Raw genomic sequence first — 26,243 nt, forward strand, 5'->3', positions numbered from 1 at the left:
TCAACATGTAAGTGAAGAGTTGAATCTAATTTAGCTTCTGAGAACCCCAAGTCTGGGTATCATTTAAAAGCAGAAAACAAAAACAAACAGAAAGAGGCACAAGAATTTGGGAACTGAGATACGCAAAAGATTATTTAAAAAAAATAATCATTTCTTGTCTCAAAATTTGAGCTTTCCATCAACAAATTGAAGAAAAATGTCCTTCATTTATATTTTAAAGTCACATAGTGGTCACCTCATAATAAGAGTTTATATGCACTTAAACATGTGTAAAGATCACAACACATGCTAATTAATATTGACTTTAATTTAAATTACATTTTCATAAACATTTTTAATTTTCTGTATTACACCAGTAACTAATTTATTATTTACAGGACCAAAATAATTTAATTGAAAATATCTTTTTGTGCAATTGTATTACAAATTGCATTTAGTAGGCACTTCAGTTACTTTTGCTTGCATTTTTACCTTTCTTTAATTTCTGCTAATTCTACATGTATATTTGGCTTTAGTGAGTAATTTTGTTTTCACTTTTAGAATGTCATGAATTTTTCCACCAAGAAGAGTCCTCTTCCTTCCTTGTAGTATTTGAATTGCCACTCTCCCAGGATGCTGGTCCTTAAAATGACAAAACTATAACCTGAGAACACCCTTAGAATAATAGAATTCTATAGGCTGGAAAATGCCAAGATCACCTTATCCAATCATAAACCTAACACTGCCGAGTTCACCACTAAGCCATGTCCCTAAACACCACATGTACACATACTGTAAATACCTACAGGGCTGGTCACTCCATCACTTCCCTAGGCAGCCTGTTCCAATGCCTGACAACCCTCTCAGTGAAGAATTTTTTCCTAATATCCAATCTAAACCTCCCCTCGTGCAACCTGAGGCTATTTCCTCTCATCCTATCACTCACTACCTGGGAGAAGAGACACCTCACTACAGCCTCCTTTCAGGTAGCTGTGGAGAGCAATAAGATCTCCCAGTTCCTTCAGTTGTTTCTCATAAGACTTGTGCTCCAGACCCTTCACCACCTTCGTTGCTCTTCTTTGGACATGCTCCAGAACCTCAGTATCTTTCTTGTAGTCAAGGGCCCAAACTGAATGCAGGATTCAAGGTGAGGTCTCACCAGTGCTGAGTACAGGGGGATGATCACTGCACTGGCCCTCCTGGCCACACTATTACTGATACAGACCAGGATGCCGTTGGCCTTCTTGCCTATCTGGGCACAAGCTGGCTCATGTTCAGTCAATCAGCAACCCCAGGTCGTTTTCCACTAAACATTTTTCCAGCCACTCCTTCCCAAGACTGGAGCGCTGCACAGGGTTGTTATGGCCTAAAGACAGGACCTGGAACTTTGCCTTGCTGAACATCACACCACTGGTCACAGGCCATTGATCCAGCCTGTCCAGATCCCTTTGTAGATCCTTCCTACCCTCCAGCAGATAACCCTGCCAACCAGCTTGGTGTTGTCTGCAAATTTACTGAGAGTGCACTCGATCCCCTTCACTAGATCATCAGTAAAGATATCAAACAGAACTGGCTCCAGTCCTGAGTCCTAGAGATCACCATTTGTTTAGTTTCCTATGACTAATGAACTATCACAACTATGAATATGGTTTGAAATGTACATAACAAATATAATTTAATTATGTATTCAGCTTCATTTTTTTAACTTTCCCTTTCTCCAACTGATGCCATGCAATTCCTTAAAATGCATATGTCTGGAATGAAAAACTCAGTGAAGAATTTAAAACCAAAATCATGCTTGAAGAAACTTTGAGGCCAAGCCATTAGCTACAGTAAAGTACATGAATGCTGGGGGAAAGTTTATAAGCATTTTTGGTAATAGTAATGCAAAAAAGACTGAATAATATCACAGTCCCAAAAAGTATACTGTAAATTTTATGGAAAAGAGTTCATAAGCTTTGGTTTAGGAAGCAGGAATAAGACAAGAAGAATTTCAATCCTATTTCAGCATGTAATCTCTTTCCTTTTAAGCCTATCCAAGACTACTATGGATATCATAGTTATTTCAAAAAATTAACAGTTTTCAGTAGAAAAAAAGAATTCCTGGAGCATTATCTGCTAAACTATAAAAAGACCCACCAAATAAACAAAAAAAACTAAATAATGGAATATAAATACTAAAAAGCCACAACTTTTTGTATCATAGCTGTAACATATTTATCTATTTTTCATACTTATCTGAAACATACCATAGTCAGAAACTAGATTATAAATTAGTGCTTCTGCTGACACGCAAAACAGTTAACAGAAGAAGAAACAAAGTGTATAGAAACTTGAATTTAAAAACCTCCCTAGTAGTTTCCCTGTATGCATGGATGGTATTGAAAAAAGTTAACCGCTGCAAACAAAACCATTCATAGTTAATAATCTATGTACCTGAAACATGCAGAAAGCTCATTTTTCAAACTCCTACTCCTTCAGTTAGGCTCCAAATTCTGGGATTTTTTTTTTCTGATTCCTAAGTGAACAGTTGACACCTTCTATGAAGCTACAGAACTAGCTATAAATACTCATACTATCCACAATGTTGTCCAAGTTTATATGATGGGAATTTTAAGAAATGAAAATGTAACATGCAGTATTTTAGAAATCTTAAATTGTCCCAGGACAACTGCATACAACATTGCTACAGTGATAGTATAAGAGTCACACATATTGTCCAATATTAACAATTCCTATGGGACCTTTAAATCGGCTTTCACAAGCTGCTACAGACTACTGCCACCAATCCAAACTGGCTTCCTAATTAGTCAAGTGTATACATCTTTTGACATCCTAGAATGAGTAATTCCAGTTGGCTTGCAGATAGTTGGATAGCCCACAATAATTCCTTTGAGGAATACACCCTCTTATGATCTAAATAATCTCTTTTAACTGCAGAATGCATTTAAATACTTTTTAATATCGTACCCAATTAAGACTCATACAAGTGTCTTTTAAATGCCATCTAAAGCAGAAGTAAACTTGTCAAAATAGCAGGTAAATTTTGCCCTTGACATTTCAGTACCAGATATAAACTACCTAATTTCATATTGTGTCTTTAAAAATGTTAAGAATATTAGAGACCCTCCTCTTCAGTGTGCTTTTATAAGCTTTACAGTATGAATTTAGTATATTTTATGATGATAACAACAGACACTGCAGTTAGTAATGAGTCCTGTATTTTAAGTTCTTATTAAGGAAAAAATTACATATACCATAATACCAGAAGCATGTCCACTGACATGACAGAAACACAAATATCATTAGCAATATAGATTTAAAATAAGAGTGGGTGCAACAACATTACTTTGTAAGAAAAATGTTTCATTTTTACAGTTCCCCTGCATCTTTCCAATACAAACTAAAACATCACACTCAACACCAGGACACTAGAAGCTTACTTTACCAGGAGGAAAACAGAAGAATATATCTATTTCCTCTTTCAAGAAATTAAAGCTTTATTCAGCTACTCAATAAAAACAAAAAGAAAAATCTGCTTTTTTTTTCCCCTCAATGAAGGCAAAAACTAAGACACTTCACAAAACCCAAGAATGCTTTAGCATATTTTTTTTTTAATCTCAGTCCATACAATAAACAGATTTATCTACAGGGACTTTGACTGTCATTTTCTACTGAGATCTATTTATGGCACTGCAATTACATATAGCTTTTTGTTACACTGTAAATAATGGAAAGGATCAGCTCATAAAGCCAGTCTCTGAATACTAAGCCCCACCTGAAATTAAAAGCTTGGACTAATGCATACATTAAAAACAGACCTGCAAATTTTGTAGTGTAACAGAACAAAAATTGTGTGCAAAAACTCAAGGGCTACTCATCAAGTTATCTGAATTAGGAGTCACTTTAATAATCTTTAATTATTTAATTATATGAATTAGCAAAGACTCCATGGCAGAACACAAGCTTTTATATAATCTAAAAACAAACTTGGAGTGCTGAAGCTATTGGATTTGTTCTTGTAGTCTGAAGTCCTGATCTCACAGTTCAGTAATTACCAGAATGAATACTTTTTTATCCTTGTTTAACTAGAATATAAGACCTAATATAAGTCTATGTGTGCGTGAACATCTGTCTCTTGGTTACTGTGTTTCTCTGAAGGAGTTCACCAAGCACAGGGAAAGACATTACTATTTCCATTCAAATTTATAAACAGATAAATCAGAAAATATACACAATAATCACTCATACTGACAGCTTTGTTACAGAGATGAGGGGCTGACGGAAAAATTAGAAGTTAAACAATTTTTCACTTGTGGAGTGAGATAAAGTTCTGAATGGATTACATGACTGAGCTTAGTCAAAATAAAAGCTTCCAGACAGTTTTGGGTGGGCAAGACCCTATTCATTTGGGTGGCTATAAATGCACGAAATTACCCAGGAGAATCAGATCGAAGGCCCTTTGTATGCTAGTAGCCAACAGCAAACATCTATAAAAGCGACAGGATAAATATGCAATGACATTTCTAGAATGGTCTCTTGGTCTCCAGCCATTTGTGATTCAGAGTTTTTATTTTCATTTAATAACTTTCAATGGATAGCAGCTGTCAGAGAAACCAAGTAACTTCTGTCAGCAAGCTTCAGAGCTTCAGAATATTTCGGTATGCAGTAACAACACTGTACTTCTGTACAACCACTGAGGTATTGCCGAGTGAAGATAAGCGTCACAGTGAACAGCATAGAAATAGAAGCAACAGCAGATTCAGTTTGAAGAAGGAGTAAAAGACATGACCTTCTCTTCTGCTAGCTTTCCAACAATGACAAAGGAGGTTCTTGACTCTTTTATAACCTTGGACTAAGGAAAGTAAAAATAAAGCGTACCCTCTAATGCTTTGGTAAGGATATTTATTCTTCCTGTCCTCTGAAACTTGAAAGAAGAAACTTTTGATGACTCAGGGAAAAAAAACAAAGAATAAAAACATTTACACATAGCAGGAATGGGAGCTTAAAGAGGACTCTGATGTCTACCTCCTTATGGAGACATGCAGCAGTATTTGGAGTACTAAATGCTTACTCAAACCAAAACCTATCATCTGCATATATGTTAAGAGTTCCTAATCTCAGATATGGCTCCAGGGACTGTAATTTTTTTTTCATGGTAATGCCAGTTTAAGTTTGCAGCATTCTTTTCATATTTGTTTAGAAATTTTACTGCTACAACACAAATGACAAGTCTTATAAGAATATTTATCTGCAGACATTACTTTATTGATCCTTAATTTTTTCAACAGTTCTGTTTGTTTTGACAATTTCTCTCTCTCCCAAACACAGCTGCTATTTATTTTTTCAGGGGCTTTGTGTAAACCTCAGATTCACAAATGCCTTTCAGCTACTATCTCCAAAGGTTCCACTTCTAAGTAAAATTTTCAGAAAGAAAATTTCTTCAAAGCATCTTGCTCTTTTGGAGCTACTACTTAGTAAAAACAAATAGCTACTGATGCATTCTGAGCCCATGGGTTGCCAACAAGTTCATGAACTAGATCGCCATGTTTGAGAAGATTTAGCACCTTTGAGATCTTGTTAGAACGACTTGTTCCTATTAGAATTGATCTGAATGTACATTAATTAAACCCCAAAAACTATTTTCTCTGCACTAAAAACATCCAGTTCCCTGAAGATCCAGCAGTGCAAGACTTGATAAGATTTTGGTGTACCTCATCTTTTGCTGTGGTATCTCCAGATGTATCCCACATGGCCTTGTTATTTATTTTTAAATGGAACTTACCTGTATTTTATGATTCTCTGTATAATTTGCAAGTACAAATGTGACAACTATTTTTGAGGGAATGTCTGTTGTAAGCAGTTTACCCAGATTTATACTTCACTGTCAAAATGATACAATTGCAGCTGAAAAACAACCTCCATAATTAGTGACATATCGGGTGACATCATTCCAGTAGATTTGTGGTCCATGCGTGTCATAACTCATTCTTCATGTATATGACTTTATTTACTTCTAACGGGCATATAGCAAAATTCGATCTAATTTCTAAGCTGTCATGGCCTTAATGTCAACTGTCCACTAATTATTAACATGAGTAAGTATTGAGCAGGCTACTTTATAAAGGTCCCACAGTTCTTTCTGCTCATTATTATTCAATATAAGAGGAAGAAGTTACACTCCTCACAGTTATTTCTTCCCCGCTGGCCTCACAATAAAAGCAATCCTTAAGAATAACTTTAAATAACAAAAAGTGATCTCAGGAGTCCTCTTGGAGAAGCGGTTCCAATTTGAGGCCAGCTGGAGGCAGTCATGGAACAACTGTAAAAAGTAATAAGCACCACGGATGAACCAGGATGAATGGATTAAAAAAGGGGAAATTCCCTACAGTAGAGAGCCCTTCCACAAAACAGTTGTTGGATATTAATATTATAACATCAAGATTTCTTTATATATATAGCACTATCAGATCTTTAGTCCCCTTCACAGTAAATTTAGTTGCACAAACCATATACCTAAATGCCCAAAATCTAGCAATAAACTTACTGCTGTCCAAAATTTTTGTTTTTCAGGAAAGTGGTCCAGCAGACAATTTAAAACAATGAATTATCAATATATGCTTGAAATTACTGACGTCATCTCGATTGTAATAGAACTTGAGCAATTTTGATAATCTGTGACATCTGCAGTCCTTCATTCCCCTCAAATGCTATTAAGAAGTACTGATTCTCCTCTCCCATTGAGAAGAAAGTAATAAAATGGAGGACTGACAAACTTGAGATAGGCAGGGAAAACAGGGTCTTTGAGGGCACCTACTAATACAAGTAGGTTTGAGGATTTTTTAATTTATCTCAAAGGCAAGAATATTATCTGTTGAAATCTGAATTTCAATTACCTAATTATGTTTACCATTCTTACTGCTTAAGCTGTCAGTGCTGGGATCCATGGTGTCCTTTTGTTCTGCAGAACACTGCAGAAATAATGAAAATATTCATACTGCACAACTTAGTAGATGGTAATAAAGCAGTAAATGTTTGTAGAACCAAAACCTAAAACACTCTTAGCTAGCTCGAGACATGAATCTATTTTTCTCCAAAACCAGACAAACAATATAAAACGTCTGCAGAAATAATTGTTTCAAAATTGGTTGCTAATAAGTTCATAACTGTCTAAATGAACTGAAACACAGATTCAAAACCATTTAGTTGCAATAAAAGTGAAACTAACACAATTGAAAACTAATATTTTAGATTGGAAATCAGATATTTTAGAGAACATTTTGGCATCTCTTCACTGTTTTAGTGTAAGAAAGGGCAGCCTTTGTAAATAACCACGGATTAAAGTGGGTTGTTACTTAAATAGTATTCAAAGTAAGACACAGTGAAGATGCCACAATGATGGAGTTCTCAATTAAATTACAACGAATTTAGCTGGTGTTATCACAGTTATAGAATTCTTTACACCGTGATAAGATCAAAATAATTGATTGGTGTGCTTTCTACTGAGAACCTGAACAGCACGAGAAAGTATGTATCTGAATGTTAACAGTATGCAGACAAGTGGCATTTACATAAAGATCCCCATCCGCTGGCTATTTACCTTTGGAAGGACAGCATGTGATAGTTTGAACTGGCTTCAAAGAAGCAAGTAAAGCAACCTTATTGACAAAGCATCTCACAATGGATATAATTTTGTAGCCCAGAGAATATTCTGAGGATAGATTTTGTTATCATAAATTTCAAAATACCAAGTACCATTCACTGCGTAGACTTTCAAAAATTTTATTGAATTCCACACACTTTTCAAGCTAAGGATAAAGCTGAAAGGAAAATATGGAGCTGATATTTTTACACTTAACCTTTTTTATCAGTGAAGCATTTGAGCTATGATCGTTAGGACACTTAAGTAGCACCGCCTATGATGTAAGGTAGAGATTGAGAATTTTAGCAAATTACAATTTAGTGATCCAAATCTGACATTGGCTTCAGGTCCAAATCTCAAAAAAACACTTGCAAGGGTAAGTCAAACAATTGCATATAATTAAGAAACCCTAACTATGGTCTTATAAGCAGAAGTCCAAATTTGTATTATAAAGCCTACCTAAAACTTCAAGTCTTTCTAAAAGACACCACACTACATATTCATAAAACTCTACACACTTCACAATCTATGTATATATTTATACCTGAAATATATAACAAAAATCAAACTGAAAACTTTATGAGGATTTATCACAGTATACATATTTATTTATTTTTAGAAAGTGACCTTATCAACACTGGGCTTGGTGTAACAGTATTTCAAAGGCAGTCTGAGGCAGAGGTATGGATGACAAACCTGTGATCTAGATGACTAAGCTGTCACCTGTGTATGAAAGGCACAGCATAGGCTAGAAAAGACTACTACAGTTAATGAGAAGGCTGGTATATGGTAGGAGCACCTTGAATTTCATGTTTGGAATATATGTCGGTTACTAGTAATGAAATTATTGTTTTCACCCAGAAGGAATTAGTTTAGGCTAAAAATCAGGAGTTACCTTAAATACAGAATCATCTTCCTTTTGGGTTAATAAGGTCTATGTAGTGCTGGTCAAACTTCATTTAATAAAGTCCTAATGTGCTATATGCAACCTACTAACTCAACTCACATATTTCGTAGACATTAATAAGATCTATATTTAGGTACATATTTCTTTAAGATCTTAAGTTTTATGTGAATGCAGAAAAAATGTCAGTAATACCCTCCAAATAGCTAAAGACTTTTTCAGTATTATGTAGGTCACATTTATGAGAAGAAACGGATCTCTCTTTCCTCCATCTTATATAGCCAAAGGAGGCACCGTAGGCAACAAAACGCAACGCTTCAAATAACTTCCAAAAGCAGATGAAAGCTGAAGAAATCCACAGAAAAGGACTTCAAGAACACAGGAGAATCTAGGACAGGTTAAATGTCTGTGTTTTAAATTAGACCATGGCTAACAAAACAATCATAGGATGTTGATATAAATCCTGTTTAAGCTTTGGATAGCAGCCCAGGCCTTGAAAGGTATGGGCACAAGCTGAAAGCAGAAGCTCCAGAACCTTAAACTAGTCACTAATGGCCAATTAAAGGTCAGTGAAAAAATAGCACAATCTCAAGCACTGGGAAAAGACTGCTCTTACATTAACAAAAGAAGCAGCGGCTAAGCAAGGGAAAAGTATCCAGCTGAAGGCACTGCTGGGGAATTAACATCCCTCCCCCTTTGCATCCTGTAATCTAGAGAAGAGGGTCAGGAACTGTCTAGAAACTAAACCGTTTTATAATAGAATAGGATCCCAAACTGGGAGCACGGAAGGGAAGAGAAGATGGTAGAGAAGACAAAACAATACCCACTTCGGTTCTAGCTTTCCTTGCAGAAGACCTATCAAGTTTCAACATGACTTCTCAACTAAGACCATCACTAGTAGCCACCATTGCCAACTTTACGTTATCAGCTCCACGGGATTTTATATTCACATCAAATTTAGGACACAGATGTTAAGGCTTTATTATGTAGTGTTAGTGATACTAAAAAGTAATTTGTAGTGGTAGTGATAATGTCATTCAAGTAATAATTGAAATAATGTTTCTACAAATCCAGCATCTGATCCAGTCACCATATCATGAAAAGATATGCAGCAAAATTCAGTTACTCCACAGTCACAGTCCAAGTGAGAGTGTTTTGCTATTTTGACAGAGGGCAAACCTGGCTAGAAATTTGTCAGCAGGTCAGATATAAACATTTTGTCACTGATTTACAGATTCTAAATCAGAAAGCAGCTTGCAATGAACTAGTTCTGGCTAGGAAAACAAAAAGAATTAGTTTTTTAATATCTGTTAGTCTTCCATTAGAACTGGAGAAACATTTGCCTCTTCAATTAAGAAATAGTTTTCATAAGTTTTTTTTCACTGTCAGGGTCTTCTAATAGACTTTAAAAATGATGTTGCAGACAAGCAAAAGAAACCTTACAAGGAGCTTTGCAGAACAAAACCCCAACTAATCAGTGGCCAGCTTAGTGAATATAACATTCAAGACATTTAGGTAATCCTAACACCATCTTTTACCATTCTGCTGTTGTCTAGATCAGTCATTCCAGACTGAACCTTGAATGGCTGCTAACAAGGAAAGGAAAGCTCTTTCTGTAGACTTATATGATTCAATAAAACCCCAAGCTACTAAGAAACAAAGCAGCTATTTATTCAATGACCCAGCTGATCTGCAGATGACAAGTATATAGCTCCCTGCTGCATTAGCAAAAGCAGTAGGTTTAAGTAGCAGAGGCTTACATACACGTGGATTAATATATGTAAGTCCGTAATGTTGGCACCTGTATTCTGGAAAGCCTGAACATGAGATTATTAATAAAGGGACTTGAGAGAAGCTTTAATTTTCCACAGAAAACTCCTAAATCTCCACCCAAAACGCTATCAGTCATACATACAAATGTCTGAGAAAAGAATGCTTAACCTCTTTTTAGACACTTCCAAATATGCATGAATTCTTATCCTTTCCTAGTCTTCAGCATCATTCGCTATCTTCCATGGGCTTTAAAAAGATTGTCACGGATAGTCTTGTGATTGGGCTTTGAATTTACTTCTGAAGAGTTAGTAATTCTGTGTTTCAGAGAGCAGCTGCCTGGTTTCCCAACTTAAGAGAAAGGTTTACTCTTGCACTTCAAAGCATGGATGTTCTTATGGAAATAAATTAAATACTTCTGGCCTGAAGAATCTCTGAAACTAAGCACACAAACTCTGTCTACTACTGAAACATGGAAGAGACACATAATGGTTTATTCCAGGGTTTGAGTGGGGAACTATTCAACAAGATCTGCTCAGAAAAAAATGAAAGCAGCTCATGAAAATTTACACAGTAAGTCATGTGTCATTCTGAAGGATTCCAGAAGCTCAGTCTGGGATAAAATGTAGCGGTATACAGGACCATGAGGTATCTTTCCCATAACAAAGAATTCACAGTGTCTGCCTTCTCTTTTGGTAAAAAAGACAACACAGCATGAGTAACTTTAAAAATGTATGGCTGGGGTTGCTTTTTAGAAAGGTGCTTCAATAGGGACCTACTGAAATAACAGTCAACATGAAAAGCTGCTTTATTGTGAAGATGACAGAACATTGCAATAGGTTGCTCAGGGAGGTTGTCCAAGGAGTCTCCTTCCCTGAAGTTATGCAAGAGCTGTCTGGACACAATCCTGAGCAACGTGCTCTAGGTAACCCTGCTTGAACAGGGACATTGGACTAAAAGACACCCACTGGTCCCTTCCAACCTCAAGCATTTTGTGACATATTTAAACTAAAATCTTAAGAGTACTCCAGGAAGGGCTTATTCTCATAAAATAACAAAAATGAATATGTAACTTCAGTTAAAATAAAATAGCTTTGCAATTTGGAACATGTTTTCAGGTAACAAAAGGGGTTTGAGCATAATTAACATTTGTCACACAAGGTTCAATATATTCTAATAGAAAAATACAAAGCAGCATTACAAGTTCTAAATTCATGAAAACAGGTAATTAGAGGAACTCATTAACAAAATAAAATTTAAGGACCTCTTTGCCGTAAACTTTAATATGTGAAAATGTTCATTTATTCTGTCTTTTCTCATAGTATGTTCAGAGAATGAAAAAATAGCAGCTTTATTTTCAGCAAATGCTTGGTAAAATGGGTTTTCTGTGTTACTTACCTGTTTTCATTTCTAATAAGCTCTTTTTCTTTTGTTGCCTCTCTTGCTTTTCTTTTTCCGCTTTTTCCTTAGCTATTTTAGCACGCCTCTGTTTTTCTTCTGCTTCTCTCCTTCTCATATTCTCCTTTATTGCTTGCTATGAAAAAGAAAGTTCCATTAAAACTGAAGTCTTATCAAAAACAAAGCTGAACCTTAAAAACAAAGAAAAAAGCTTTAAAATCACATCTCCTAACTACCAACCTTAATTTCTCAAGGCAAATAAATATTTTACATTCCATATTTAATGCATTTTATTCAAAAAAGTAAGCAAATTCAGAATAAATACCTTAAAAGCATACTGATTGTCCCCAAATGGGGATTAGAAATTCAGCAAGAAATGCATCTTAAGAATACACACATTAATGGAAGAACAATTCAAAATATCTAAACCACTTGGTTTTACAAAACTGTTACTATTTGTATTTCTAGAATAGTTTCAACATTTATTCTTTCTCATGCTGCCGCTATGCCAAATAAAACAGGGCTGCTTGGGTAACTGTGCTTTGTTCTTATCTTATCCACATGTGCACTCATTCACTGGTCTTACAAATGTTTGTCTTCAGGTTAATACCCATATACCATTGTTTATTTTGAACTACAAATTAGTACTTCATAACTTCCAATGAAGTCCAAAACAAACCATGGGTTTTAAATCATTATTTTGCGTATTCAGACATTAAATAAGAAACTGTCACATTCAGTACTTTAACAAAGCTATTTTAGGATTATTTTTTCATTATGTCAGTGTTAACTATTTTTACTGGTAAATTCTTAGTGCCAGTGCCTCCCTTTAAATGTGAACTGCCAGGCACCTATTCTTCATTGCAGAAAGTTTATCTTTTCAGAACGCAGTTATACACAAAATCTTGTCCTTCAAAATAGATCAAAGCGTCCCCCCCTACACAATGGCTAACATCTTCACAAGGTCTGAGGCAGAGGTCCCCTGTTGGCAGGGATATATAATATCTCATGTTGGTTTTAGTGGGAAAATGCCCAGTCTGCCTCTAGGAAAAAAAAAAAAAAAAAGTAAAATAGGATTAAAGGGTACTATAAAGCACAGATTGAGGATTACTGCAATATATGCACGGGCACCGTTTGTAGCATCACTGCAATAGATAGTGAACAAAGGAAGGGAAAAAAAAATCTTGTGAGGAAATACCTGCCTTTGATAACCAAACAATAAGCTTTCAATCATGAAAAATGAGAATGAAATGGACTTTTTAAACAAAGAAAAGCTGTACTTCCGCAGTGTCTTCTCCAGAGTCACCTCTGTCAATTTTCTTGACACTACGGGAGGAGGGGAGAACCCTGCTACAAACTGCTAAAATTCTGAAGTGAATTAATTTTAACAAGTTACTTGCTGAGTTTCAGACTGGGCATTCTGTAAACTGCTAGGCAAAACTCAAACGGGACTTGATCACAAGTACATATTTGACAGAGATAACACACTTCCCTAACACAGCTGACAAGGAAATTTCTAACTTTGCATATATACTTTTCCCCAAAAAAATTATAGCAGGAGGACTCAGCCACAGACTCCAGTCATCCAAATGTAGTTGTCTATTTATTTCTAATTACACTTATTAACTGGGCTTAACTTAGTAGGTCACACCTTCATATTCAGCACTTTGAAGTATCACACCTTGCTTCCAGCCTTTCTCTATCAGGACACTGGTCTTCCATAAGTTCCGTGTCATAACTTACAATTTCATGATGATGATGTCTTGGATACTGTTTAAGACACCTCCGCAGGATACTAGGCACTTCTCTTATTAGATCTCCTTTGAGTCACTGGGTAGATAATTCTCCCAAATTCTGCTAACTGTATTGAGTATGTATCAACTTGACTGTAACATGAGATTGGACGCCCAAACTCACATTCAGATGCCAATATTTAGAAGTCTATGCCCTAGAGCCAAATCTACATGGTTCTGTGTGTTTTCAACAACAACAAAAAAAAGATGTATAAGGTTCTGCAAAATGCTTATACTACAAATTGTCAAAAAATTTACACAGATGAACACATACTTGTCTCTCATACTGTTTGCATTTCAAAGATTAAATGTCTTAACACTTCCTTGCTCAAAAGGCCTAAAGACTTTGACATGGTCTGTGCCCTAGCTTTGGTGCTCACAGGGTGTAAGTAGCTGTCACAGTCACCAAACAACACTGAAATACAAAGTGCACACCAAAGTTAAGTACAAAGCACACACCAAAGAACCTGAAGTCTGTGGCTCTATATTTAAACATGTTTTTTTTAACATTTTAAACATTTTCATTAATTGAGAACAAAAAACCCCACCAGAATATAAGTAGGTAAGTACTGTACACAAATTACCAACTTTGCCTGACAACCGGGATGACTGAACTTCACTTTCCCCACACCTACTGGTGGCTTAAGTAGTCTTTTAGTCTTGGACTTTCTAAGAAGCCAATGATTTTTCAGCACTAATTTTAAAATGATTTTGAGCTAAGTTTTCTATGATGACAACCACCTTCAGTTTCTGACAGTAATCAAGACCAATGCTAAACAATTATGAAAATCAGACCTTAGCTGTCTCACACTAGGCGTCTCAAAAATCTTTTCCAAAAGGTCTCAAAACTGAGCAGCTACTCAATATTTTATTTAGTGTCATTGAATGATAAGGGGTTTCATGCCTTATCTACACATCTTTTTCATACAGCCTTCAAACTGTGTGCTGCAAGACAGAATTATTAATTTTCCTCAAGGTTTCTTCTATCATGCTCATCAATAATACCTAACTGTTTTGAAGCATTAATTAATCTGCCTTTATAATATTGCTGCAAAGCAGAGGTTAGTATCCGTGATGATTTTACAAACACAGAAAAAAAATATGGGAGTTTCCAATTTAGGATGAACCTAAGCATTTAGAATTCTTATTCTGCAGTGTTTAAATAGCAGGTATGGTTTAACCATCAGAAAATTAAAGTAACATAAGTATTTCATAAAATTTAGCAATTTTGAAATCAGATTTCTGAGATTCATTTTAGGCACTGAACAAGTCAGGAAAATATTATCACTGCTCACATTGAAAAATCTGGCACACACAATTTGCCAAACAAAATTATTCTGATGGAAGACTGTGCCTTCTAGGTTTTTAGTTGTTAAACTGTGAAGTTGCAAGAGGCCTGGTGAGCTTTAAGTGTTCCAATGTTTGCTAAATATGGGTTCCATTTTAAGCCCTATCCTCAAAATTAAGTCCTTTCCTTTTCCTTTCTGATGAAATAAAAATTTCAAACCCTTTCTCAGTATCTACAAAAAAAGTATTTTTCCCCTATCTACATCCTCAAATATTTTTGAAATTATTAAAAAAACCCCAACCATCCAAGCAAAACCGAACAAGACTGGGGAACATGCAAACAACTTAACTGTGTTGTAACAATAAGTGTCAGGTGCAAGGAGTGGATGGTAAAATGACTAATTGAATCTTTCTACAGATCGATAGGCATGAGTTAGATCATTGCTCCAGATTTTGTCACGAAGTTCATAATTCGATAATCTTTCTGCAGGAGTGTAGTCATCAAGTTAAGACATGCAGTCATAAGTAGCCAGATGTGACATAAGCCACCTTTTCCAAGTTATCAAAATTAATAAATTCATACATAATTGGGGACCTGCCTTTTTACTCTTCCATTTCTTGAGAAAGAGTTGCTTACCAGCCAAGTGTTCACAATCCATGAGAAAAAAAACCTATTTTTGCAAGGAAAGCTTAAAAGAAACAAACCAAAATCAGTCACAACCTCCACACAAAACCAGCTTCTCCCTGCCCCCCCTAAAACTACCGATCTGAATGTAGTCCTCAGTCACCAAGACAGCAGCCCCTACTAATCCTAAATAAGAGCTCTAGAAAAGTATTTTGAATTTATATAGACATCAGCTTTCCCTGAGTTGCTTGTGTTCGGTTATTTTAAATCAATGTATATAGCAGGCTTGAGTATGTATTCTGAAGTACATCAAGCTAATCATTCTTATTCCAGGGCTACACTGACAGTGGCAAAAGAACCTACAATATTTTGGAGACCATCTGATTATCCTAAAATTTGCCAAGATGACTGTTCATGGTCATACAGAATCAGCTCCAAGAATATAAAGAAATACCCTGGTGAGAAATTTCTAACTTACTTTTCAGAAACGTCTTTTGTTAAAACCTTTAAATCAAATTTTGGTAGGGAAAAAAACCTAACAAAACCAAACCATCACACCTTCTTTGGTCCCCCAAATAGAAGAAAAAAAACCACAACAACCAACCAAAAAAAAACCCCAAAACTCCCAGAGAGTATGAACTATGGTTTAAACTATGTTCTAAGTTCTACAGAAAAGGAGCAACACAACAATAACTTGAATCAGGTCAATAAACGGGATCATCAACTTGGATGAGGCCTTGAGGAACCTGGTCTAGTGGAAGGTGTCCGTGCCCATAGCAAGAGGGTTGGAACTAGATGATCTAGATGATCTTTACGGTCCCTTCCAAACCAAACCATTCTATGATTCTATGATCAACCTAATGTCTGTTTCTCAAGTGTAATTCAAATATTTCAAAAATAACAAAACAATAAGTCTTAGCCCTTTGTCCCGAATATCACCCTTTTAACGGGAAAAGACAAATGTAAGCATTTAAGATGCATAAAACAAAGTCCTAGAAAATCTACTGTCACAAAAATTTAAGATCCTTACAAAGAGAGTCTGAGGAAAATACACTATTTTTTTTTAAGCCAGGCTAAGGAGCTCTGAGTTTCAATAGCAGGGATCCTGCTTACAATTGCAAACCTCGGCACTGATCAAATGAAAAATTAAACAAAATAAAATGAGTCTGGATTTTGCATGGGAAGAACATGCATTATAAATATAGAATTACTGTTAGAATATTTGTTGTTATGTAAATAAATTTAGTTTAAAGTAAACCACAAGCATTCTTCAAACAGAAAATGCAGTAGAAAAATAGTAGAGTTTCAGGTTTTTCCTCTTCAGGTTATATATGCATAAAAGAGGTTCAGTTCTGAATTACATTCATTGTTGTTCAGAATTTGTAATTATTTCAGAAATTAAATAATTCACAAATAATAATTGAATATGCCACTACATTTAGGATATCTTAAAAGTTTAGGATGTGCCAAGTAAAATTTCTGATATGAGTATCAGGCACCATTTGAGGAGGAAAAAATAATTTTTAGATTGTTCAGTAACTGAAAGATTAGAGAAATAATTTCTAGGAAACATTAGGCATAAAATAAACAGACCATACCATGAACATTGTCCGGAAGTTATTTAAGTCCGTTAAAAACTCCTCCACTGAAACTTTTTTCAGATCAATGGCATAATATCCCATCACGTTCTGATAAAGCTTTTCCATGTTCTCATGCATCCGTGAAAGTTTACAAAAATCTTCTTTGGCATGAACCAGAAAGCTGTACACTGCTGTTAAGGCTGCAAGAATACTCAGTGAATCCAGTTAACCCCACAGATTTTACTTAACATTGATCTATATTTCATGCACAGTTTTCACTTGCAACTATTGGAAGTATCAAAAATAATTACATCAATGTCATACACACTTCCTAGTATTCATTGTGTATATTACACTTATGAGTAAATCAAATTTCATCAAATCTTCTCAATTCTTAAAATTTAAGGATTACTCTATTATCATAATATTTTGTATGAAATGAAGTGTATGAGACTAACTTCACGCACCTATGTAGCTTAATTAGTATCACTGTCTTCTTATTGAAACTAAAGTTTCAGGTATATCAATTACTGTTTATATGGAATTTAGGCATGGGTACCAATAACTAACCTGAATACATTAAAATATAAAGGAATAGTACGGTTCCTACTAAACTTAGAGTAAAAATGGAAATACTGATAACAGTGTTAAAAGTAAAGAGGACAAAAGATAAAAACTTCTTAACAGCTTTTTTTTTTTTAAATGCTGTTGTAGCAGCAGCGATGTACTGCTTTCTGTTCCTGGTGGCTGCATCAGTTATTTATGTTTTTTCTAAGGCTATTTGCAATGTCAATACAACTTCATTAAATTACAGGTGTAAACAATAGAACTACTTCCACAAGAGATAGACAATTCATAAACAGCACCAATATACTGCATAACACAAATGAAATAACCCCCCTATGTTTATTCAAGACTTTTGATAATACAGTTTGTCAAAGAAGCTCAGCAAAGAAATATTGTGTGCAATCATTTCCTTATGCAGGACAACCTCGTACGGTGTTTACTTTAATGGAATGGTAGCTAAACAAATATTTATGTTCCATTATTTTGCTGCTGCAGGAAAGACTACGAAAGACAAGAAATGGCAATTTTACCTTTACTCCCAATTGCCCACCCAACTGTTGCAAAAGAGAATTTACTGCATTTGTATACTTTATACTAGATACATACAGTACTGTCCCTTTATTTTATGAAGCACAGGATTTTTAATCAAGTGCATTAAAATTGAGACATGCAGGATTTTTGCTCTCCATGCTGTTTTTAATACACAGTAACAACTTACTGCTGAGTGACTGCTTCCACTCTTAAAGTTTTTTATGATGCACACTTTTCTAGTTTTATTTAGAGGCTGAGTTCCATTTGAATTGTACTATTAAATATCCTTCTGGTTTGTTAATATTGCTCTTAAAATACCAAGCAGTTAATAGCTTTCTTTTTGTTATTTAGAATCCATGCCAGTGTCATATGATAATGTTCTCAGACACGTACAGGAAAGGAAAAAATTCACAGCATTCAAATTAGCCACTGTGATGGCTCTTTAGCTAGGCCTGTAAGGGTAGAACAGTCTCCACTATGTCAAACTTGCAGAAAACGAGTAACTGAAGCCTAGATTTCAATGATTTTAAATTATACCTCTTCCATCATCGCCCCAACAACTTGATTTCAGGCTTTCTCTGACAAGCCTCTTTAGCCAGTGTGAGCTTCTTTCCATTTTTCTTTAACTTCACAAGTTGCAGTTTTTGAAAAGCTTCAGACTGCCTGTGCTGACTGGCTATCAACAGCCCGAACAGAATTGATGATGTTGGCCTACGTGTTCTTCCCATATCAATTGAATCTTTCTCCTTAACTTAGCTGCAAAAATGCACAAAGCTTACAAGAATCTACCCTTCAGAACTCAGTTTCTAGAAAATTATTAAGGATGTTAAAAAGCTACTGGTGGGACAGCAAGGGAGTTGATGAGAGATTAGTATGTAACAGCTGCCCAAATATTAAAGAAAAAGGAAGGATTATGAGAAACAAGACATGACAAAACACAAGTTAACACCATGAAAAGAAATGTCAGCAGTTCAAAAGAACCCAAACAAACCAAACCAACAAACTACTATAATAAAGGAAAACAGTAAAAATAAATGATGAGAAAAACTAGAAACAAGCATTTGCACACCCTGTTTATTTTTTATTTAGGATACTTACTATTTGTGATTCTTAGATCATTAACAGAATTTAAAAAAAGCTACACTACTTTTTTTTTGCAATTATGAGGCTGTTTATTTCCACAGAGTGGAAGGGTAAAGGCAAATAAGTTAAATTTGTTTTATTGACACTATGTATGAATGCCATACATCAAATATTCAAGCAACTTTCCTCAGTTTTCTGGGAAGAAAAAACTGGGGGGGGGGAAGTTAAAATTATCAATACGATGCATACTTCATCTTGTAAATTAATGTTATGCCAAGAGTATATACTGAAATGGAAACTCAGGTGGAGAGGTGAGAGAGACAAAATTTTTGTGATATACTGCAAGACATCGCTGAAGTTACAGGTATGTTAATAGAGTCTACACAGACTGCTTAGTTTATGCTGTTAAAGCTGATTCTCCTTGTATATATGATGCATAATTTTAAACTTAAAAACAGCAGTCTGGGAAGATGTTTTACTATCCGGTATTTCAATGCCAGACATGATGAATCATGAGATTTTTATTTTTCATCTGGTGCATTATGGGATACCCTAAGCTCTTGGCATTCTACTGAGAGTATGCTTCAATTTAAGTATTTTCAGTATGTCCTCTTCCTTTTTCTCTTTAATATAGCTTTTGTTAGCCAGCACTAGCTAAACTGGAGACAACAGGGAAAACTACTGAGTACAGCAGTCCCAGCTGTCATGATTATGAATAGGTTGATATATATGCATTATCAGCTACACAATTCATTGGCTTTGCATGAATGAAGACAGAAGTACAACAGAGCTGCAACACAGGTGGGAGGAAATGAAATCAAGAAGTTTGTTATTTCTTAACTTTTTCTGAAGCAGCTTCACTTCATGGACTGCCTTTTTGGAAATCATGGGACTACAGGTCATTCTGCTCATTAATAGAACAGGAAAGCAATGCAGGGCTGAGATGAGCAAGATCCGTGGCAAAATTTCTAACTGCTGCATGTTCGGTCTTGCATAATCATGGCAGTTCTTTTCATAGTGGATTACTTGTCTGAAGTTTATATTGATTTTAATATATGGTGACATATAATATCCTAATACAATGCAGAGTAAAACAAAGTAAAGCAGATGTTACCCTAGAAGAAATGGATAAAGACCTGGCTGGATGGTCACATGCAAAGAGTTGTGGTCAATGGCTCAATGTCGAGCTGGAGACCAGTAATGAGTGGTGTCCCTCAGGGACTGGTGTTGGGACCGGTCTTGTTTAACATCTTTGTTGCTGACATGGACAGTGGGATTGAGTGCGCCCTCAGCAAGTTTGACGATGACACCAAGCTGTGTGGTTCGGTTGATACGCTGGAGGGAAGGAATGCCATTCAGAGGGACCTTGACATGCTTGTGAGGTGGGCTGATGCCAACCTCATAAAGTTTAACCATGCCAAGCGCAAGGTCCTACACCTGGGTGGGAGCAATCCCAGGCACAGCTAAAGGCTGAGCAAAGAAGAGATTCAGAGCAGCCCTGCGGAGAAGGACTTGGGGGTGCTGGTTGATGAGAAAATGAACATGAGCCAGCAATGTGTGCTCGCAGCCCAGAAAGCCAACCGTATCCTGGGCTACATCAAAAGGAGTGTGACCAGCAGGTCGAAGGAGGTGATCCTGCCCCTCTACTCTGCTCTTGTGAGCCCTCACCTGGAGTATTGTGTACAGTTCTGGTGTCCTCAACATAAAAAGGACATGGAAAGGTTGGAACAAGTCCAGAGGAGGGCCACGAGAATGATCAGGGGACTGGATCACCTCTTTTCTGAAGATAGGATGAGAAAGCTGGGGCTGTTCAGCCTGGAGAAGAGAAGGCTGCGTGGAGACCTCATAGCAGCCTTCCAGTATCTGAAGGGGGCCTATAAGTATGCTGGGCAGGGACTCTTCATTAGGGACTGTAGTGATAGGACAAGTGGTAACAGGTTAAAATTTAGACACGGGAAGTTTAGATTGGATATAAGGAGGAAGTTCTTTCCTGTGAGGGTGGTGAGGCACTGGAATGGGTTGCCCAAGGAAGTTGTGAATGCTACATTCCTGGCAGTGTTCAAGGCCAGGTTGGACAGAGCCTTGTGTGACATGATTTATTGTGAGGTGTCCCTTGCCAGGGCAGGGGGATTGGAACTTGATGATCTTAAGGTCCTTTCCAACCCTAACTATTCTGTGATTCTATGATTCTAAGAGATAATGAATGACATAAATCTGTAACAAACATTTCCTTAAAAGAACCCATATTCACCACTTATGATTAAGATGTTATTAAAAGATTAACATATGCATAGATATTGCATATATTTTATCAGAATCTTCAAAATGGAACAGACTGCCACCACAGTAGCAAACAACAGTTTTCATGAGAATATGGCAAATAGACACCCCCATATTGGGTGGGAGTGTTGATATGCTGGAAGATAAGGCGGCTCTACAGAGGAATCTGGACAGGCTGGATCGATGGGATGTGGCCAATGGTATGAGGTTCAACAAGGCAAAGTGCCGAGTCCTGCATTTAGGCCATAACAACCCCATGGAAAGCTACAGGCTTGGGGAAGAGTGGCCGGAAAGCTGCTTAGTGGAAAAAAGACCTGAAGGTGCTGACTGATGGCCACTGAACGTGGGCCAGCTTGTGCCCAGGCAGCCAAGAAGGCCAACGGCATCCTGGCCTGTATCAGCACTAGTGTGGCCAGCAGCGCCAGGGAAGTGAATATTGCACTGTACTCAGTGCTGGTAAGTTTACACCTCGAATCCTGTGTTCAGTTCTGGTCCCCTCACCACAAGAAAGACATTGAGGTGCTGGAGTGGATCCAGAAATGAGCAACAAAGCTGGTGAAAGGTCTGGAGCTCAAATCTGATGAGGAACGGCTGAGGGACCTGGGGGGTTTTAGTCTGGGGAAGGGAAGTCTCAGGGGGTAACCTTATTGCTCTCTACAATTACCCAAAAGGAAGTTGTAGTGAGGTGGGGATCGGTCTCTTCTCCCAAGTAACAAGTGATAGAACAAGAGGTAACAGCCTCAAGCTGTGCCAAGGGAGGTTTACATTGAATATTAGGAACAAATTCTTCATAGGGAAGGTCATCAGGCATTGGAAAATGCTGCCCAGGGTAGTGGTGGAATCACCATCCCTGAAAGTGTTCAAAAACTGTACTTGAGGTCCTTGTGACATGGTTTAGTGGTGGTCCTGGCTGTCCCGGAGTAATGGCTGGACTTGATTTTAAAGGTCTTTTCCAACCTAGCTGATTTGATGATTCTATGAAAGTTTTCTGAGACTAGTGCAAAAAGACTATGTATGAGGTCACTTCAAACCAGCATTTTAGAAAATAAGTTTCTGCTATGGCCAACAACTGGAAACACCATAGGGCTCCGTTGAAGATTTTCCACATCACGTTCTTGGGAAAAATCATTGCAATTATCTTAAAAATATGTGTCTCAAAGACTTCCTTTTATATACATATAATGAGGTTCAACAGTAAAATTCAATATGTGAATATAGTATTTCGAGAAAAACAGAAATACTAAGATCTTTAAATTAGTACCTTCTGAAGAGTATTTGTCAAATAATTTCACCTTGACTCACTCACCCCTACTTAGCTCTGTTATAATACTAAACCAAATTGACAGCTGCTGCATACAACATATATATGGCATATATTACAAGCAAAAAAAGGGCTAGTTATAATACATGCCTGTAGTCCAGAGCAGATACTAAAGACCAGTATAAAGGAATTATACACTTAAATTTACATTGTTTGCCAAAGCCTTATCTGTCCATATCATCAACATCTCAACAATCTCCCAAAGAGCAACATGCAATCTTTTTCCCAATAAGCTCAGGTCCTGTAATCTTTCAAAGTCCTTAGGATGTGAGGACATGTTACAGACTTCAGTTTAAGTTGTGCAGAAGGAAGTTCAAATTATGAGGCTGATAAAGTAACTGACAGTTTAGAGGCAACATGTAGTCTCTTCTTGCAGTTGAAATGGGTTTCTTGTTTCTTCTACCTAAGTTGAATCAGGCTCTGGCTTGGGTAAGTACTGTTCCTTCTTTCTCTTTTCGCAGTTTCAACAAATCAACTTAACGAAAGAGGAATAGAGAACTGATCAAATAGAAAAGATTCTGTTCCTAGCTGAAAGGCAGCAACAAACTCATTGCCTCTCAAATATTAGTTCCATAAATTAGTTCTGTAAAAATCACCACCAACACTACATTCACAGGAAGGCTGAAACTTGTCAAGAGTTTCTCAGCTGCTACTTACAAAATCATGAGATGTGAGCTGGACTGATAAAGAGCATGTTGACTAAATTACTTAGTTAAGCTTTTAATAAGCAATCTAAATACTCTCCATAAACCACTAAATCTTCATTTTTGAATGTACAAAGGTATTTTGTTCACTCTGCTTTTTATTGATCATTTCACTCAAGGGATTTAATATTCTAGATCATCATCAATTAAATATTCTTTGACTTTCTTAATTAAAGGAAACAGAAGACCTGCAATGATAACTATAATTCCTTTTTTCAGCTTGCATACATAAGATGACTGACAAACTAGCACAACATAATATGTAGGAGAAATATTCATAATTATAGACTTTGTCAATAAAAGAGTGAACCAACTGTGCATATATCTGACTTCCTAAAGGAACAAGAATGCTAATCAGTTCATTAGGGGCCTTTGGGTTGTGATATTTAGCGACAGGATGTAACAGCCTGCTTGTCCATGAAGCCTAATTGTACTCAGGATGAAAAATTATTTCCAACAAAGAACCATCCTTCCTTTTTCAGATTTCCTGCTGGTTTCTTCTTATGAGCTGCATGCTTTTCAATACATCAGCATCATTCAGCTTTCCTTGTCACAGGAACAAAAGTAAAGACAGGTCCAGGCTTCATCATGCTGTGCAGGATTATCTAACCTTTACATCAAACCATTTTTACTTTGCAATTTATTGAAGTTCCTGTTTTTCTAAAAGTGAGCTTCTTTAATTAGTGTGTTCACAGACATTACTAGAACCCATATACAACTTTACTGTTTGGAAATTACTGCCTGTCTGCTAGGAGAGGTAGTAGGTGAGGGCAAACTACTCCTGTTCATAATATTTACTGTTCAAAATACTTTATTTGAAGAGTCTAATACAATGAAATACATATTATGGCTGGTTTTACCTGACTGATATATGCTGAGTAAGACCAAATACCCATCTCAACTGCTTCTGGCAGCCGTCAATATGCCCAATGATTAGGGAAAACAAGAAGGAAACTTGGCAATCATAGCATGATAATTCAGCTGGCATAGTATTTAGTTTCTAAAAGTCTGCAGGTTGGTGGTTTTTCTAAAGCTACCTCCGGACTACTGCCATTAACAGATCCAGATGCACTATCTTTAGCTAACTATGTAAGCCTTATATGAAATTAATTTACATTTTCAGTCTCTACAACATCCTAAAAGTAAATGCTGCAGTTTGTCTGTTGTGTAATAAGATATTTCTGTTAGTACGTTTTAACCTGCCCAACTGTAATTTACATGGGATGAACCCTGGCTATTTATAATGCACAGTGGCCATGTTCCTAACTTTCCTCCTGTATGGGATAAAAAGTTTCAAGCATTTTTACTGTATTTTTCCTAACTTTTTTGATTTTCCACCCTCCCAGTCCTAATCTATTAAAATATTACTTATGCAGAAATTATTGCATATCTGTCACATCAGTACGTATACAGTATGATTTTTGAGATGGGGTGATGGAAGCATTCAAGATGTGAGTATAATTGATTTTTACAACAACTTACTTATGTTTTCTGCTTGCTCTTAACTGCAGTTGTACTCATTTATTCTAATGTCCACATCTATTACTCTATAATCATTGAAATTCACTTCCTTCTTTGTCAGCATCTGCCAATATCTCGCTTTTGACATGAGGTGTTTTTTGTTTGTTTGTTTGTTTGAAGATAATAATCCAGAAAAAATAATCATTCCACTTTTAACCTAAGAAATTTCTTTTCTTGGAAGTATTTTAATACACCATGTTGAAAGACATGTGGAAATTCAGTAAAATTCTACTGACTCTTATCTGCATGCCTTAATAGCTTTGCAAGGTATGGTTTCCCTTTACAAAACCCCTGCTGACTCTCTCCAACCATATTATATCTCCCATATATACATGTTGGTTTTGCTTTTATTCAGTCTTCATCAGCTTTCTTAGTAGAGATGCCAGATTTGCAGATCCTTGTTGTAGCCGTTTTAAGAAAGTTCAGTGCTTCTTTTCAGCTTTCAGTCCTCTGGTGTCTTGGGCTAACTTAGCTCATGCAAGATTATACAGTAAAATAGGTTTATATGTGATCTAATTTTAAGATTTTTTCAAGTCTTTTGTGACCACTGGTTACTCCTGGGGATTTGTTACTATTTATTCTTTACTTTTCTTTCTACTGATTCCTTCATTTGAAATCATCCTTTCATTCAAAATATTGCAGTGGGGTCAACCAAAACTCTCCCAAGAGAAAACTGATGCAAAGAACAAATTTAGCTTTATGGCTATGGCTTATCTCCTTGGTACACATTAACAATCTGCATCTTATCTGGCAGGATTATAGCTTTTGAGATGCCTGAAAAAGATGATATGCAGATCTCCTTTGTGTTTCCTAAAATGATCACTATCCTTTTTAAGTGATCAGTAAACTGCTCTACTTTTCTTCATATACGGGGATGGAATTCTAACCCCTGGTAAAGTTACTGTATATATTGACAAGGATCCACCTATTTAACATATTTGCATTGCATCTTAATTTTTCACACTATTTCTCTACAACTGTGACTTACTCTGTCTTAAAAACAATTCATAACATTTTATCACAGTACTCCACTCACTTCCTGCTACCTACTTTCAGGAATGCTCAATGTCCGTAACACAAAGGAAAATGAAGCATCCTACATAATTTTTTAATTTTTTAATTAATTTTAGATGTTTGATATTAGCATAGAAGTACATATTTATTCATCAACTTAATTTTCCTGTGTGAAGTTAATTTTCCTTAAATGACATTGATTTTTTTCAGGGTATTCTTTGCTCATTCTCAACTGAATTTTGGT

General features: G+C 36.2%; 1 protein-coding gene across 1 annotated transcript in view; it reads right to left on the reverse strand.

Annotated features, from left to right (window-relative positions):
* The window catches only part of DIAPH3 (diaphanous related formin 3), a 216,670-nt gene that overhangs the window by 61,746 nt on the left and 128,681 nt on the right, over positions 1–26,243 (reverse strand). Inside the window, exons 24-25 of the mRNA XM_061354886.1 lie at positions 16,997–17,161; positions 11,694–11,829 (exon numbers count right to left, since the gene is read on the reverse strand). Of these exons, the coding sequence (XP_061210870.1) occupies positions 11,694–11,829; positions 16,997–17,161 (301 nt within the window). The remainder of the gene's footprint in view (positions 1–11,693; positions 11,830–16,996; positions 17,162–26,243) is intronic.

The sequence above is a fragment of the Neopsephotus bourkii genome, unplaced genomic scaffold, assembly GCF_033783945.1.
Source record: "Neopsephotus bourkii isolate Nb327-2 ecotype Australia unplaced genomic scaffold, CSIRO-AGI_Nbou_v1 NB_83, whole genome shotgun sequence".
NCBI classification, from domain to species: Eukaryota; Metazoa; Chordata; class Aves; order Psittaciformes; family Psittacidae; genus Neopsephotus; species Neopsephotus bourkii.